This window comes from Lissotriton vulgaris, chromosome 4_1 (genome assembly GCF_964263255.1).
Source record: "Lissotriton vulgaris chromosome 4_1, aLisVul1.2, whole genome shotgun sequence".
Lineage (NCBI taxonomy): Eukaryota > Metazoa > Chordata > Amphibia > Caudata > Salamandridae > Lissotriton > Lissotriton vulgaris.
The window spans coordinates 990,338,943-990,357,522 of NC_141691.1; the positions used below are offsets into that span (position 1 = coordinate 990,338,943).

The 18,580-nt window shown below is 47.7% G+C and overlaps 1 protein-coding gene across 1 annotated transcript in view; it reads right to left on the reverse strand.

The window, feature by feature from the left end:
* SLC6A3 (solute carrier family 6 member 3) overlaps positions 1–18,580 on the reverse strand; it is a 581,644-nt gene that overhangs the window by 43,261 nt on the left and 519,803 nt on the right. The window contains exon 8 of the mRNA XM_086966890.1: positions 392–504. Within this exon, the coding sequence (XP_086823016.1) occupies positions 392–504 (113 nt within the window). The remainder of the gene's footprint in view (positions 1–391; positions 505–18,580) is intronic.

The following is an 18,580-nucleotide window of genomic DNA, read 5'->3' on the forward strand; positions in this document are numbered from 1 at the left end:
GACCACCACGGTACCACCCACCATTATAATGTGCCGGGTGGAAAATGGCCTCACGAGGACGGTGAACCAGCCACCGACAACTTGTCGGTGCCGGTTTCACTGCCATCGTAATCAGCCCCATAATTCTTTGAAACGACTTGCAACATTTTTTGAACCGCAAATTTAGCTCCTAATCAACATTCAGTCATGCTAAAATGTAGCAAATGAGGGCCTTACTCCCAAGATATTTAAAATCCTTTGTAGAAGATAAGTTAGGGTTCTGAAATAATAATGCAAGCCTGACATAGGATGTTCTGGCGAATATAGCTGGATAGGGAACAAAGCACATTGATTTTCACAGAAGATTCACCCACCAAGAGAGGGTACAGGTGAGAAAAATAGCTTTACTTACGGCACTGTCAATTCCCAATGTCAGAAGCATGATGAAAAATATGACAGCCCAAACTGAAGATAGAGGAAGGGTTGCGATTGCTTCAGGATATATGATAAATATCAATCCCGGACCTATGTAAGAAAGTTCAAATATTTTAATTATGAGTGTAATATAAAAAACAATTCAACTTTCAATGAAATATCACATATTGACAAATGGGAAATTTTGAAAAGTTCTATCCTTTGTATGAAATGCAGCAAAATTTCAGGATCCTTTTCTGTAATTATTTGTTGTCACTCTCATCACACGAAAAATACAATCTTGCAAATTGATATCAGTTGCATGAGGTTCACAATTCTAAGGGTCCGATAATGATTAGGACACTAAATTCAGGCGCACAATGCACACTGACAAGTTTGAGGTTGTGGGGGATTTGTAAAGTAAAGGGGGGGACAATATGATCCTCTTTGCCAAGGAATTGTAAATAAAATACTAATACTGAATGTTAGTTCCAATTCCGGCATACACATATGCATGTGCACCATTTGCTCCCATGAATTGCCAGAGGAACTACAGGAGCAAACACCCTCAATGTGTACACACAGCACAATCTCTTTTTTGATCCCAATGAAAGCTTGCACCCAAAATTGGATATATTATGAAGCCTGATTGTGAATAGGACCCGCGTGTTGATAGAATTTGTAACTATAAATATTAAAATTTGAGATGCTATTGAAACTTTTCTCTATTAAGGTGCTGGGAAAATAAAACGATTGGGCTTCAACTCAGTGAAAAAGAAAACTATACTAACAAACTAAAACCAGTTGAGAGTGAGAAACAAATAATGAAGAAATTAAGGATTATGTTATTAACACCCACACTGCAAGGGCTCATACTGATAGAAAAATATCTGTTACCTTATCAGCAATTACAAATTGCGTAACATTATGTATGAATTCTCATTAAGCCACTAATGGAAACTGATTATACCATATCCATACAATCTTCCATGTGAAATATGTGAAAGGCTGCAATAATGAAATGAGTATGTCCAATGCACTGTGTGAACCCGCACACCGTCTGAAGATCACCATTGATCAGTGGTGACACTTAGCAAGCACAAGAAGATCAGACATCACAAAGTTACAACCAGCTTATGGATAATCGCAGAAGCTGGGTGCTCAGCGAGAGTCGCACACACTCATAGTGACGAAGGACCATTACTGTCACATTGCATTGTGGTGCATAAAAATGACTATACACCGGCAGTACAATATGGCGTGGATAGGCATACACACATACAAAGATCTATGCATGCAGTTGCTTCAGCCCTCTCATCATGCCATTGTGTGACATCGAAAAACATTTTCGTTCTTAAATACACAACTTTATTATTGCATAAGTTATGGTGGCTGCAGATGTGCTAACAGTACCATCTTATTTGGTCTTTTGAATTCAGATTCTGTTGCAAAATTAGGAGGCGTTTTTATTTTATGTGCGCTCACAGGTCTAATAGGTGTCCTATTTCCTTGTGATCCTTCAAGACATTAAGAGCTTAGACTCATTTGTGTTCAAGTTATTTTAATCTGTTATGCTAATTGCCAACTCAGACACAGAAAAGGGTTTAATATTTGCTTCTACCTTATTTAATTTGCCAGGCCGTCACAGATGGAGGAAGTCTCAGTAGAAGCCACAGACATTGCAACAAAATTATTCGAGTTTTTTCTGACTTGCTAGTATTTTAATTTCGTCAGTTTTTAGTGGTATGATCTTCACTTAACGACAAAGTTGAGGAAAGTAGCTCTATCTCCATTGGCACAGAGAGATTTTCTTGGGGAAACACCAAATTATGCCACTTTTGCTCTCTATCTAAATAAAGATCTTTTAACTTCAGAAAAATCTTGGGCAATTGAAAATATTATTTGCTGGTAATAACAAACCTTAGTCTGAGATTGTACATCAGTGGCCTTCTGCAGTGACTGTGCGGTAGTTCTTGCCTTTGCTTTCAGCCTGCTAGTTTAAAAGCATAGAGGGTGGGCTGGTTTACCTGTGCTGAAAGAAGAATTGCTTGGCATGTGCCACATTCCGTCTATAAAGTACTGCACCTCGTCATATATATGCATATAGTAAAATTGATCCCAAATTGTCCCATGTCTTGACAAAAGTAGGAAGCACATTTTCTTATGCTCAATTCACTTTTCCCAGAGTTATTTGTCAGTTGAAATAACTTTACATGTTGTTTTTTCATGCATAAGCTTGCACAACATTGACACACGTTTGAGATTGTTAAATTGATGGCCTGGGTGCAAAACAATTTTCTCTAAACTCGAGTTAGTTATTGAAAATGTCACGTTTAGGGTTGCACCCGATATGTCTAATATTTTAGCAAAAAATGTACCCATTTGACAAACTTTTTCATGTTTTGTCTGTTTCTATTTACCATACTGCATAGTTGCATGTGCTTTCCCATTCATTGTTTGGCAGCCGTTCAGACAAAAGAGGCCGACACTTCTGAGCTGAGGTTGTCTACTGCTTAATGTTTATGCACATTTTGGCGTTGCATACAGTGTCACAGTGAATTGTCAAACCGTAAGTTGCCATAGGTCTGTGCTCACTGGAGTTAGTTCAAGCCAAGTGGAGTCAGGTGATTTGACCAATTTCCCCTACTACTTCACATCTTGACATTGATTTTCTACTGTAGTTTGTCTGCATTCCCTTTAAAAGCGAAAGCATAAGCCACAAACACAGATGGTGCCGCAGGTGAAGGTTGAGGATTACTGCAAGCGTCTTCTTGGGTCAGAAGTGATGCCTACCTCACTAATTTTTGCAGGGTTATCCCCAAACGTTTTGCTTCTTCCTCCCTTGTTTTTCCTGAACTGTGGTTGTTGGCTATAGGACTCTGGGCATTTTACCACTGCTGATCAGTGCTAAAGTGCATATGCTCTCCCTGTAAATTGTTATTGTGGTTGCTTATCCACGATTGGCATATTTGTTTTACCAGTAGGTCCCTAAGTGCACTGAGTGTGCCAGGGTGGTAATTTAAATGCTACTAGTGGGCTTGCAGCACTGATTGTGCCACCCACATGAGTAGCGCTGAAAAGAGGTCTCAGGCCTGCCACTGCAGTGCCTGTGCGCAGTTTGTTTACTGCAATGTTGTCCTGGCCAGTGTACACACTTGCCAGGCCTGACCCTTCCCTTTTCTTACACATTGGACATCCCTATGGTAGGCCCAAGGTGGCCTCTTGTTATAAACTCAGGGACACAAAAGTTTACAGAAGAAACCCTTTCAGTTAGCACTGGGTGAGTGTGGCTGTATACCAACGGTGGCCCTGTGATGTTTTCCCTGTCTGCAGTGTGTCATCGGCTTCGGTGTACGTGTCGGTACACAGTAGGGCTCAGTTTGAGGTCTGGTTGGCCTCCTGAACCTCTGACTCGGCGCTGGAGAGTGCGGGCCAGCGCACTGCCCGAGGCCATCAACAAGGGGCCAAGATCACCGCCGCCAGTCCGGTACAGTGCAGGAAAGAAGCGCTGCACATGTGGGAATCACCGACGCCGGCCTGGGAGTCTGGGCGTGCTGTGTGCTGTAGGCCGTGATCGGAGACCCCTGCTGTGTGCCTGCCAATCACCGCCACAGGCCCGGGATCTGTCAGGAAGCATCGCCTAGCAACAGAGGCTCGTGAATGCTGAAGAATTCAAAGATGTTTCGCCAGAATTCACTGCCACTGGCCTGGGGTGCTGCCTACATCAGCGCTGAGCCGTGCTGGGATTGGCGCCACGCCGAACTTTGAAAGGCAACGAGGGGGCTCGCCCGGTTGGAGCCTCGCTGACGCCTGCGAAAAGCAACCAGAGGGAGAGCTACCTCGCAAGAAAAACCGCCCGGACTGCAGGGTGACTCCTCCGCATTCAACAGGTAATCGGAGCTGGCAGCAGCTACGCATACGCTGCCTGAGGGACACGGAGTACTTGTTAGGTCCTGCAGCATCGACGCCTCGAGCCTGCTCAACTCGGGGGAGTAATGGTGGCATTTCCTCACCAATTGGGTAAAAACGGTGCCTGTCATTTCACTCGGGCACCGCAGAAGGACGACAGGTCCAAGGAGGATCCAGACCGGCAATTCCGTGAGTAAATCCACCAAACGACCACTACGAACGGGGTAAGCTGCTGAAATCTTTTTCCCTACAGGTCGGATTTAACCGCACGTTTTTCCTAAACTTTTTTCAGGGTCTTTTTCTCTGCCAAGTGACCCAAGGAGGCTTTTACAGACCACTAGCCTGTGTGAGGATAATGTACTTTACTTACCTGTACCTCACCCTGCTAATATCCGCTGTTTAGCCCACCACCACAACAATCGTTTCAAATGATAAAAACCCACGCCAGTTATGTCATTGACATGACCACACTTTAGCCTCATATAGGTCGAGCACACACTTTACCAGCCGGCAAATGTTGTGCAATCAGCATACTATGCTAATATGACTCTACCCTGTACGTCTGTCTATGTCCTATATGTTTTATGTGTAGTAAAGCAAGAGGGAATCCCCCTCTAACATATAACGCACCTTTGGGAGTGCAACACATTTATTATAAAAAAACAACACAATCACTATAATATAGTATTTTATCATTTACTTGCACATTTTTTTCACATACTCAATGGTCCTGAGGAAAGCCAGTTTCAAAAGGCCTGGCTGAAACATGTAGACCATACAGGACACAGGAGGTCATAATCCGCACTCCAGCACGTCCGACTGCCTTTTAGTTGCTAACCGGGGCCCAGTGATTAAAGTTTATCTATTTACCCTTGGGTACTGGGACCCACTGTATAGCTTTTAAACCTTCACTTACTCACTCATTACACCGCACACTCAGCAATCATACCAGCTCCGCAGTATTTCTGGCGTTGAAGCACACCGGGACACATTCGGTGTCACTGTGGTGGGCCCGATGATGAAGCATGCCACCAACTAGGTTGGTGGGCGAGGGCTTCATGAACAAACCAAATGGTTTACTAGCACCCGTACCTAATTGAGTCTTCCTCTCACTACTTAGCTAGTCCTTATTGATATCTACATATAATCCTGGGGATCCGGACTAGCTTACCTAGTCCTCTCTCTCTCCTTTGATTTGGCTATGTTACAAAAATGTCATAGGTAGTCAACTTTATCTTTACCTATCAATGGTTCTCCGACACCCTTCCCTGGGGTTCGAATTAAGCCTGATCTTTGACCTAAGGCCAGACCCCGTGCATCACAAATTATTTGGAGACCGGTTAGAAGACCCCACATCAAGTTGGAGGGTGTGGGATGCCAGTGTAGCCATACAACGGAGAGTGACGTCAGATAAAGTAAAGAGGGGGATGTTGATTAAAACCACGTCTGTTTCTCAGCCAATACAATCTCCATTGAAAACAACCCTAATACCATTCCTCTCACTAAACGTCTGATCTGACACACCTGGAATAGGTCAGAACGTTTCTTTTTTAATTAATAAAACAGAAGCTAGTTGCAAATTCTTCCAAGAAAGTAGTACAAATTTGTGGAAAAGGTATTTGCAAACAAACTGTACCAAATGTGAACATACTAAGTTTACAATTATTCACACATACACTTAACGGAAAAAAAAACACAAAACAAAGATTGGTTTCAAAGCAGTTATTAGATTTCCTCCTTCATGAAAACTGACTGTAGTAGAGTCTGACTTCTGACTGTGCTGGATTTCAGGCCCAGATTCGGAATCCAATAGTTCACAGAACCTGATCATGATAATGAGCTAGATCGGAATACTAGTCTAACTTACAAGAATCTAGACAAAAAGACATCATGGTTGGGATCCAAGACTGGTCAAGGAATCATGGCGGGAGTGACTAAAAATTGCACACAAATCACCTACAGTGATGGTTTGCCTCATGCTACATAAATCTTAATTTATGACCTGGAATTTATCTATTTTTTAATGTCACTAAAGATGATTACTTTGCTCATGAGGCAATCATGTAGACCTTTACATTGAAACATTTTGCAACATGTTGCAAGCAATGGGAACAATGCTGTAGCCTTTTATATAACAGATTATGCAATCTGTGATAGGTAGCCAAGGTTTAATGCTGTATGTCAAGGGGTAAGCACAATATGGTTTTCTTTTAAGTGGAGCAATATTCGTTGCTCCACTTAAAAGAGGAGTACAGGATACAGTGGATATTAACCTGGAGTTGGTTAGTGGACTCCACTGCCCTGGTTGACCATATTTCACCTGGCAAGAGTACAAATATGACCTGCTTTCGAGCCACAGCAATAGTAGCAAAGATATGCTTAGTTTCCCAGTTCCAGCAGGCAATTATAATGCATCGGTTACCTCCTAGTTGGAAGACTATTTTACCTCAGTCCTACACAAGAAAGTGTTTTCATCTGTCTTGCTGGACAGAATCAGTGTTGGTGGCAGCATTTGATGACATTAGGAGTTGCTAGGTTCCGGAGGTTTCTTTGTTTGGTCTTCCTCGGCCAACGGTGGCGTCCAATACAGCCCCCTATCCAAATTGATCACTTGTCTGGAGGAACATGCAGTGGGCGGCCAAGCAATTAGCCAGTTACAGATTATCCTGGCTAAAAAGGAGCAAGCAATCTCTTGTCTACTCTTTTGTTCTACGTTTCTCCAGCTCCTCTGTGATTGCTTTCAGGGTTTTTCTTTCAACCCAGTGCTAATCAATCTGGACATGCCACCCGATTGCTAACAAATTAGTTTTGATTTTTCTGCAAGGCAGATGGCATGCAAATGATTCTTTTTTTTATATATATAATATTTTATTGAAACAGAAAAGGCAGAGTCGACAATCCAATCACAGAATAATAGTGGCAAGATTGATTTGATACACAGTGCTTAGCAGAAATTATATATCAATGTACATTACGACGTGAAGGTCCAGCTCTCTCCATGGTCAGCTCGGCTGTTGGGGAATCACAGATTTCGCATCTATAATGATTCCAATGTCCCCATTTATTGTCCCACTTTTTAGGGCAGCCTCTCAGTTTATATACAGTCTTCTCGGCGAGCATGCAGCGATCCATCTCGGCCAACCACCCCACCACCAACGGTTGTGTAGGAACGTTTTATGAGCAGGAATCCCAGAGCCACCCACTGCAGCTCCACTTCAGTTAGATCCGTGGCTCCCCATATATTGAGCACGCCCTCTTTTGGTGGTAGTGGGACAGGCTTCCCCAATGCGTCCCTCATTTTCTGGGTTGCTCCCTCCCAGAACCGTTGAATCACAGGACAATCCCATAAGACATGATAAAAAGTACCAATCAAGCCACAGCCTCGGAGACACAGATCGTCTGGGCGCCTCCCTATCCTAGCCAAGAGGGGAGTAGACATGTAGGCCCTGTGCAAGATCTTCAGTTGGATCAGCCGGAAGCGATGATTAATCGCCGCTTCTTTGGGGGACATCAAAGCTGCCTGCCATTCCTCATCTTCCAAGTGCCCCACTTTCACTTGCCATTTGTCACGCAGGGTTTGGAAGGTATCGGGGAGATTGTTGCACAATTTACGATAGGTGTAGGATATGGCCTTCATCAAGAGGTGTTCTGAGAGTAGCCTGTCCTCTAAGGGTGAGGTCTCTGGGAGGGAGGAGAGGTCAGGTATAGTAGTGAGGATTGCGTGTTTAATTTGGAGATATCGAAAACTTTCTGTCTGTGCAAGTGCGTATTTGTCCTACAGTTCTGTAAATGTCAACAGCTTCCTTTTGTGTATCAGATCACCCAGAGTAAAAATCCCTATAGTGTCCCACCTATCGAAACCTAAGTGGAAGCAAAGGGAGCCGAGTTGTTGCGATGTCCACAGTGGTGTGGCCTTGGCAAGTTTATTAGACCAACCCATATTTTTATTGGCCTGATGCCATATAGCTACTGTCTGTGCCATGGGTCCTATATATCTCTTTCGGGTCGGTTTGCTGTAGAGGGCCCCTAAGTAACCCTCCCGTCCTGTCTGATATCGTTCTAAGTGGAAAGCTGGATTCAGAGGTGAGCCATGGACCCAATGGTTAATGGCCACTAGCTGTGATGCCCAATAGTAAAGGCGTATATTGGGTAGGGCGATGCCCCCATCGTACCACCCCTTGGTGAGTTTATGGAGGGCTAAACAAGCTGCACTTCCGTTCCACAGTAGGATCCGTAAATCCCCTTCTATTGCGTTAAAGTAGGAGTCGGCAATCGGAAAGGGGCAGTTCTGGAGAGAGTATAGGAACCTCGGGAGCACTAGCATTTTAAAAAAAGCTGCCCTACCTGGGAGGGGGAGTGGTAATGATCGCCAGTGGGATATATCGCTGTGCAGTCTGCGCAGAGGGCCCAATAGATTCTGCTCGTAGAAAACCATAGGATCTGAGGTAGGAAAAATACCTAGATACTTGAAGCCATCTGGGGCCAAAGTAATAGAGTATCCTCGGGGCAGTGGGGGCGGAGAACCAGGCAGCATGTATAATACGGATTTAGACCAGTTGATCGAATAGCCCGAGTATTTTCCAAAGTTGGTCAGGAAGTGGAATAGATGGGTTATGGAAGACCGAGGGGAAGCAACATAGACCAGGATATCGTCGGTATAGAGAGTGATTTTGTCAATAGTATCGTCGTTCCATTTGAGCCCCCTGATGGAAGCATCAGTTCGAACCCAATGGGCCAGTGGTTCCAGGGTCAGGGCAAACAAAAGCGGCGATAGGGGGCTACCCTGTTGTTTTCCACTTTGAAGTGCAAATCGTCGAGACATGTGATTGTTGACTCGTACTTGACCTAATAAATCCGTATATAACAGTCGCACCCATTGGATGAAGTTGGGTCCAAAGCCAAATCTTACCAGGACTTCAAAGAGGTAGGACCATTCGATCGAATCGAACGCCATTGTGGCGTCGAGGGATAGTATGGCGGCATCTTCTTGTATATGGGGTTGCCTGCTCAGAACATTATTCACCCTTCGAAGATTCAAGGCAGTGTTACGGCGTGGGAGAAATCCTGATTGGCCATCATGGATCAGGGAGGGGAGAACCGTGAGAAGCCTGGTAGCTAAAAGCTTCGCTAGAACCTTGGCCTCTGAACTTATCAGAGAGATCGGTCTATAGGAACCGCAGTCGGTGGGTGGCTTATTCGGTTTAAGGATGACGACGATAGAAGCCAACCTTTGATCAAGCGGCAGAATGCCGCTGTTCCGGCTTTATTCTAACATATTTTTCAGATGAGGGGGTTATGCCAAGAGCCACACTCTTCAGAAATTCAATGGGGACCCCATTGGGTCCCATGGTTTTGCCCGATTTAATGGCATAGAGCGCGTTGCTTATCTCATCAACCGTGATATCGGCATCGAGCGCCTCTTTGTCAGGCTCAGAGAGAGTCGGCAAGCGCATTTCCTCTAGGAGTTGCCTAGAATCCTCAGCGGTGTATTGTGCCCCAGCAGAGTAAACCTGTTCGAGGTGGTTGGCGAAGGCCTCTGCCACCTCTTGCAGATCTGTAACTTGTGCCCCATCTGGACGGATAATCGAAGAGACCCACCTGGTACCCTGCTCCTGGCGCTCCAGCCATGCTGGCATCTTACCTGCACGGTCTCCAAATTCGTAAACATGGTGGCGTGTCCGAAGCAGCCTAGCCTGTGCCTTCTCCTGCGCCAGAGCCCTGTATTCAAGTTGTCTAGTGCGGAGACAGCGAGCCGTCTCTTCGGATGGGGCAGTATTTTGAGCTAGCTCAAGGCAAAGCAGGTCGGATTCGGCCTGGAGGAGTTGTTCATTGTGCTTACGTAAATTTCCAATTTTAAGCGCTAATGCTCTCCCCTTAATGACTGCTTTGTATGCCTCCCAAATCGTAACTGCTGAGCGCACCGAGCCGACATTCTCTGCAAAGTAGTATTCGGTGTGCTCATTCAGGTTGTCTTTAATGTCCGTAATTTGCAAGAGCCAGGGATTGATAATTATCGGACCTCGGGTAAACTGCTGATGATATCCAAGTTCTACGCTAAGAGGGGAGTGGTCGGAAATGCCCAGAGGGAGACCTTTGGGATGTCTAAAAAGACCAATGTCCGGTGTGGGACAGAAAAAGTAGTCAATACAGGACATACTATTGTGTGCATTTGAGTAGTGTGTAAAATAGGGGATATTGGGGTAAAATGATCTCCATATGTCCTCGAGTCCCATGGCCTGTGCGAAGTCTAGAAGGTCAGACCCATGTCTGTGCGATCGACGTTGGGATGTCTATCAAGTTCGTCATTCATCGTCATGTTGAAGTCCCCACCGATGAGCAGCGTACCCTGAGGGAGGTCTAGTAACATTGTACTTAAGTCTCGTAGCGTGTCCCCTCCCAACACCGGCGGAAGGTAGGCCGATATAATGTTCAGCGGCGGCCCCTCCCAGGAGGCCTCTATGAGTGCGAAGCGGCCCAGAGGATAAGCCCATGTTTTCGTGTAAGTGAGTGCTAGGTTTTTTCCACAAGAATACCCGTGCCACGGGATCCAGAGGTGAATTCTGCATGTATCAGTAACTTATAGCCTCCCCGCTGAAGTGCCTGACAAGTATTGCCCACCAGATGTGTCTCCTGTAATAGAACTATGTCAGGGGAATGGCACTTGAGATATTGTAAGACTACCCTCCTCTTTATCTTGTTGCCGAGACCATTGGCATTCCACGTCATTAATGTAAGTGTCCTAGGGAGGGACTGTGTCATGGTAGTGATTGTTGTGGGGGCAATGCGGGTCTATCGCAAGAGGATCAATATATCCCACCAGGGTCGCCCTAGTAATTAGGAGACAGCCCGGGATAACTTTCGAAAAGACTGGGGAATCTTGTCCTTCAGATTTGTCTGGCTCGACAGGGCTGGACGTCGTCGGAAACGTGGTCTAAAACTAGGAGTGACTCTGCATTGAACTGAAATAACTATAACCAAAAACCCAAGTATACTCATCCACCCCCCCTCTCCTCCCTTTCACCCACCCTGCCCCCCTGCCTGCGGACTTGAAACTATCCGCATCCCAACTCGGCAGAGTGCCTGTCGCCCTCCCAACCATTTACGGGGTGCCTGGTGAGCCGTGTACGCCACTCGCCACAAATCATCATGGTATAACAATGAAATGATATTCACATCTTAACAACCCAATGCGCGTGAGTGTCACACAATTAAAGATAAAATATTTCCGGTTCGGTCGCCGCTCTTTGGAAGCAAAGAAACTTGGACAATATAGAACAGATGTTCGATCCTTAGCCCATCTCCCCAAGCGGGAACTGCGTCTCCAAACCCAACATCAGAACCGCAGTCATAACATTCATTTGGGTTCAACCATCGTCACCTGGGAGATACTAATGGTTGTTGTTCTCGCCTTCCGCCGGTTGGTTCTGCCGCTCTGATGGGCGATCACGTTGAGTGTCCGGGCCGGGATTTCCACGGTTGTTTGGGGGTTTCCCCACCTGGCGCCAGCCCTCCAGCCACTCCCAAGCCTCTTCTGGGGATAGGAAGAACCAGGACCTTCCCTTCAATTCCACACGGAGTTTTGCAGGAAAGAGCATAGAATATTTCAGGCCTTTATCACGCATCGCTTTCTTGACCTCTAGAAAACTACGTCTCCGTGCCTGCACTTTCACTGTGAAATCTGGGAAAAACGTGATGTGGGCTTCATCCAGTTGTACCGGTGAGCCTGTTCGGATGTTTGGAGGATGATGTCCCTGTCTCGGAAATGAAAGACTCTGACTATTATGGGACTGGGGGCCCCGGTTTCGGGTGATCCCCCGGAATTCTGTGGGCCCGCTCAATGGGGAAGTAGCTTGAGAGACGTTTGGGTTGGAGATGTTTCAGGATTAAATCCTCTACGAAGAGGTCAACTGTGGGCCCCTCCATTCATTCCGGAACTCCCAGGATTCGGATGTTGTTACGTCTTGCTCTGCCTTCGTAATCGTCCAGGAGTTCCCCCATTTGGAGTTGTTGTTTGTGGAGTTGGGCCATTTGTTGTTGGAGAGTAGAGGTATCCTCGATGAGGGCCGCAGTTTTGACTTCCACCTCCTTGACCTTAGAGCCCATTTTGCGGAGATCCACTCGCAACAGGGTGACTTCGATGTTTCCAGAGTCAATGCGAGTTTCTAGGGAGGTCTTTACCCCGGCAATAGCTTCCATCACATCTTCCAACGTTAATGATTTCACTGCAGGCGACGATGGTGCTCCCTTTTGGCCCCCGTCATCGACCGGCTCCTTGTGGTCGCCCTTGGAGGCCCAGGTGAACTTATTGATCTGTTTTTGGGTAACAGGTTTATGCCCCCCTCTGTTGCCTGCCATTTGGAGATCCGAGGCGGCGCGTTGATCTTTTGTCCAGTTAGCACCCAGCAATTACTATAGTGAGGAGTGTGGGGTCCGTGGCCAGGCGGGACGCGTTCAAGCCAGCTTTTCAGGGAGAGTTGGAGGCGTTGCTATCACTTCCAGGACTTTTGGGCCAATGTAGTTCAGTAGCGCACAACGTGGAGGGCCGGTCATGGGAGCCCGGCGATCATATACACCCCAACCAGGAAGTGGGGGCTGATGAATGCGTGGCACCCTCCTAGAGAGACAGAGGCAGGGGGTGGATGCATCAGGAGTCAGGAGAGCTGTGCCAGCAATGGATAAGAAGGAGAGGGGGGCCTCTCAGGAGAAAATTAGCTATGGCGGAGCCGAGGCCCAGTCTCTACAGGCAAGGTGACATAGTCTGAGATCTCTCCAGTCTTCCTGGTGCCAGCAATCGCTTGGGCTCATAGACCGTGTCTCTGGTGCCTATGGTCAGTGCCTCACGGTCGGCAATCAGAGGGCAATGAAGTCTCTCCGCCCCCGACCCGTTGTAGAAAGTTAATGTACCTCAGGATAGGGGGAGGTCGACGACCACAGGCGGTGTCGTGCAGGCCGGCCAATCCCGCAATCCAAGGGGCTCTTGGGAAGATGTATGCAGATTCCGCGTTTAGACCCAAAGCCGGAGACTTGCGTAGTTTCCGGCTCGTTCACCAGGGCGGGCCAGTGTTCCACTCCATCTCGCTTGCCCAACTGGCTCCCTCCGGCGCGAGAACTTCCCTGGGTGTCGGTCAGCGGTCTGCTGCTGCTCCGATTTTGGCCCACGGGCCGGTCGCACCCTCTGTTGAGCTTAATCAGGCTCCGGCAGCACCACTGTACTCAGGCGCCGGGGAGCTTCACAGTCCCAGCCGCTATCTTTATTCCTCCGAGCCTGCCTCACCGCTGGGATTTTCTTCTTGGTGCGGCTTATCGGGGCGACCAAAACAAGGAAAAGCCGCGCTCGGATCGCCAACAGAGAAGATCTCCCGGTTTCAGGGGGATCTTAGGTGCACAGATCGGAGGAGTGTGTCGGATTAACGGGCGATGGCCGAGGAGCCGCTTCAGAACGCATCCATCCCTCTCGGCTGCTATCCACGCCCCCTATGCAAATGATTCTTGAGGAATCAGTTTCCTCATCAAACTGAGTGGTCACCATAGCATAAGAGATACGTTTCAGCCATTTGGAGCTTACTCAAGATGAAACTGAGATTCGTCGACTTGGCAGATAATCTTAAAAATGGAACACAACTTGTTGGCCAGACTTGATGGGACAAGACGCAATAAATCTTGGTGCTCAATTTAAGACGCAATAAATCTTAGTGCTCCGTTTGATCACAGTTTATCCTTTCAGACACAGGTGGCCAAGGTTTTCCCTTTCTCGTTTCTTTGCCTTCAAACTTTGCCGAATATTTTTGTCATTGCTTCTCCTTTATAATAGGAAAACAGTCACTGAGGCAGTTATCTTATCTTGTCTTGACTACAGAATGCTGTATAGTTTGAGTTTCCTGGATAAACTTACAGTGGAGCATATCCAAAATACTGCAGCAAGGCTTGTCCTTGGGGTGCCCCACTGGGAGCACACCCCAGGACGTTCAGCCAATACGCACTGCCTTCGAGTTAACAAGTGTGTTATCGTGAAGGCTTTATCCATTTATCATAGGGCCCCTGCAGAGTTTAGGCCACTCTTTCTCTGAACCTTGATATTGGAACCTTTTATTGACAGATAGTGTGACCTCTTAACTGATGGGCAAGGACAACACAGTCTCTGTAACATTTTTTTTTAAAAACTTTATTCACAGCTGTATTATTCAAAATTGTACATCGCAATTAACCATGTCGATCCACCAGCTGGTGTTTTGTATTTTCACCCCGTGCATAACCCCTTATCTTTTTACAGTGAGACTTTTGGTGGATGATAACAGTAATATATTTTTTTTAAAACATCTTTTTATTAAGCAATAATAAAAACATTACACAAGTTGAAACTGACCAGAGCGCATTGAGTGACTGCAAATGTATACAGTGAGAACATAGACCTCCATAGAGATAAATATTAGAAACAAAGATTATGTAGAACAGACTTAGGTGTCTTCCGGTTCCTCACTATCAGGATCTACCCCAGGTGGCGTGCAGATATCACCCCTGTAGGCATTCCAGGCACCCCAGACTCTGCCCCACTTGCAGGGTCGCCCCCTCGACACATACACAGACCTCTCCCGAAAAATACACCAGTCGAGGTCTTCCATCCACTTCCCAACCCGAGGCTCACGAGAAGCACCCCAGAGCTCTGCAATATTACATTTGGCTATCGCGCAAGCCAATGTGACCCAAACCCTGCCATGAATCGAGAGGTCCGTGGGCTCCCAAACATTCAACAGACAGCGGCGCGCCTCCAACTCAATCCGCACTCCCCAAACTTCACTCATCTTCAGATGTATTCTGTTCCAAAACTCACGGACCTTCTCGCACTCCCATAGGATATGAAGGAATGTACCTGGCGCTCCACACCCTCGTCGACAATCCCCGGATAGGGCCAACCCCATTTTCAATAAGCCAGGACCCGTAGTGTAGGAGCGGTGCAGAATCCGCAATTGGACCAATCGGAGCCTCATCGGAACCGCCACTACCCTAGGGGATGACACCGCCTCACTCCAGTCCTCCTCATCCAGCACCAAGCCATCCGCCACCCACTGTACCCTGAGTCGGACCAGGGGATCCTCAGTGTGATTAATGAGCTTCCTGTAAGTCAGCGATATTGCTTTGGTGAGCAGATAGCCATCCAACAGTCTGTCTTCAAGCGGGGAAGCCACTGGGGGTGTCACTCCACTGGGGATCACGGAATGTAAGGCATGACTGACCTGGAGGTATCTAAACCGTTCCGTATCATGCAGTTGGTATTTGGCCTGTAGCTCCTCAAACGTCAACACCCTATCTTTACCCCACACATCACGCACCTGAGTAATACCAATCAAATCCCAACGGTCAAACCCTTTCGATCTCCAGAGAGAGCCCTACATCTCCGAGTTCCATAGAGGTGTAGCTAGTGTAATACGCCCTCCCCATTTGAGGGCCTTGTTGGCCTCGTGCCATACCCTCGTCGCCGTAGATGGAGGACCCACCAAAGGAAAACGACCGCACCTCGCATACAGCACTCTGGTGTACTCTCCCCCGGGCATCTGGCCACGATCCATCGCAAAGCCCGGGTCGACCTGCGAGCTGTAAATTGCGTGATTGATAGGAGACAGTTGAGACGCCCAATAGTATTTCCAGATATTAGACAGACCGATACCCCCGTCGTACCAAGGCAACATCAATTTTGACAAGGCAATACGCGGCCTCCCCTCCCACAGCAGCCCGCGCTGCAATGATTCAATCTCATCAAAATACGACGAGGGCACCGGGTCAAAGGAATTCTGCAGGGCGTACAAAAAGCGCGGGAGGGCCATTAAAGAGGACCGCGCGACCCAACAAAGAGATCGGCAAGCCTTTCCATCTAGCAACATCACCTCGCAATCTGGCCAAAGGGGGTAAAAAATTCAGACTAAAACGCACTTTGAAGTCTTTTGATATCTGGATGCCCAGGTAGCGAAAACTGGTCAATTCCAGTTTCACAGGGCAGTTCGCCGGTACCCTAGGTGGATCACCACTTAACACAAAAAGGACCAACTTCGCCCAGTTAATAGCGAAGCCAGAATACCTCCCGAATATACAGAGAATATCCATGAAAACCACCAGGGAACTGCGAGGGGAGGTTAGATACAAAAGGATGTCATCAGCATAGAGCGAGATCTTGTCTTCCCACTCCGGTGTCCAACGCAGTCCCTTAATCGAGCGGTCCCACCGCACCCAGGCCGCGAGCGGCTCCAGTGCAAGGGCGAACAAGAGTGGCGAGAGAGGGCAACCCTGACGAGTGCCCCTCCCAAGTGAAAAGTTGCGGGATCTGTGGTTGTTGACGACCACGCGAGACAGGGGTGCCGAGTAGAGAAGGCGAACCCAACCAATAAATTTGGGGCCAAACCCCAACATCCCCAAAACCGCGAAGAGATAAGACCACTCCACCCGATCAAAGGCCATAGTGGCATCCAGGGACAACAACACCGCAGGTTCATGAATGCGAGGAGCACCCGCCACCACCCCATGGAGCCGTCTAAGATTAAGGGCGGTGTTCCGACGCGGCATAAAACCGGACTGGTCCGGATGCACCAACGTCGTGATGACCTTCACCAGTCGGGCGGCAAGCAGTTTGGCTAACACTTTGGGCTCTACGTTTAACAGGGAGATCGGACGGTATGACGAACAATCCAGACGCGGCTAACCATCATTATGGATAAGCACAATATTGGCAATACGTTGATCGTAAGGCAACTCGCCGCGGTCCCTACTCTCAAGATACATATCTTTCAGGTGAGGGCCCAAACGGTTAGCGTGGACCTGAAACAGTTCAATGGGGAGACCGTTTGGGCCCAAAGCCTTACCGTAGTGAACCCCCCTGATAGCCATCGCCACCTCGTCGTTGGTGAGGGCAGAATCCAGAAATTCCCTATGTTCGGCAGACAGAGTCGGCATTGGAATATCCCGAATCATATCCGCATTTTCTACCTCCGTAAAGTCCCCTGTCGAGGTATAAACCTCCTCAAAATAACGGCCAAATTCGTCAACAATTAACTGGGGGTCTGACGTATTCGCATCACCCGCAATGCGCAGTTCCGGCACCAACCGAGATCCCCAATCACCCTTCTACAGCCAGGCTATTAACTTCCCGGCCTTATCGCCATGTTCATAAATTCAACTCTGCGTGGTAGCATGTTGCGTCTTTGCTCTGTCACGTGTTAGGGTCTTGTACTCGTCCTGAAGCAACCCGAGGCGGTGCCCCGCCCCAGGGTCGCTCCCTGAGGAGACAGAGGCTTCCAAGGCCAGTAGCTCTGCCTCCACCCTATCAATTTCGGCCCTGCTCTTCTTCTGCCCAGATACCAGGGAGAGAACCTCCCCCCTAGCAACAGTTTTGTACGCCTCCCACAGGGAACACTTCGATGTAACCGAGCCTACATTCTCCTGAAAATAATGATCCGTAACACGCACAAGTTCCTTCTTAACAACAGGGTCTTTTAGACCCCACGCATTAATCGGTGCCACCCTACCCACATCACCGTGTCCCATCCGCAATCGAAGCCATATCGGAGAATGATTAGACACCCCCCGCACCAAATGAGTCACCTCCTGAACAAAGGCCGCCTGAGACGCTGGTAACAAAATATAATCTATCCTGGAGAGTGAGCCATGCATCGCAGAGGTGTGTGTATAGCTAATATCACCAGGGTGTCTAAGGCGCCATCCATCTACCAAGCCTGATGCGGCGGTGAAATCCGCCAGCCATCTACGAGAGGGCAAAAGCACACGGGAGGGGTGCCTGTCTAGTTCACCGTCCAGGACAGCATTGAAATCCCTGCCCAACACCATAGTACCAATGGGCAAAGTCAGAAACACACAGCCCAGGTCACGGAAGGTATCCACCTGTAGTGCTGGGGGACGTAGATAGACAACAAAGTGACAATCCTACCCTCCCATAACCCAGAAATACCAACATATTGACCTCTATTGTCCGACCATGTCGACTGGATAGTAAGAGGAAAAGAGTTTTTAACCAAAATCCCCACTCCTCTAGAACCGGATATAAAAACCAGCGTGGGCCACTAGTTTATAGCCTCCTCTGTGTAGCGCCATATAACGCTTACCCATGAGATGAGTCTCCTGCAGTAGCACCACGTCGGGCGAGTGCCTCCTAATTAGTTGACCCACCATGGTGCGCTTGATCTTATCACCCAGGCCGTTCACATTCCAACTAAGGACAGAAAACCCCAAGCCCAACCTAGCGGAAGCCATTCCCGTCTCTGAAAGATAACAGGAG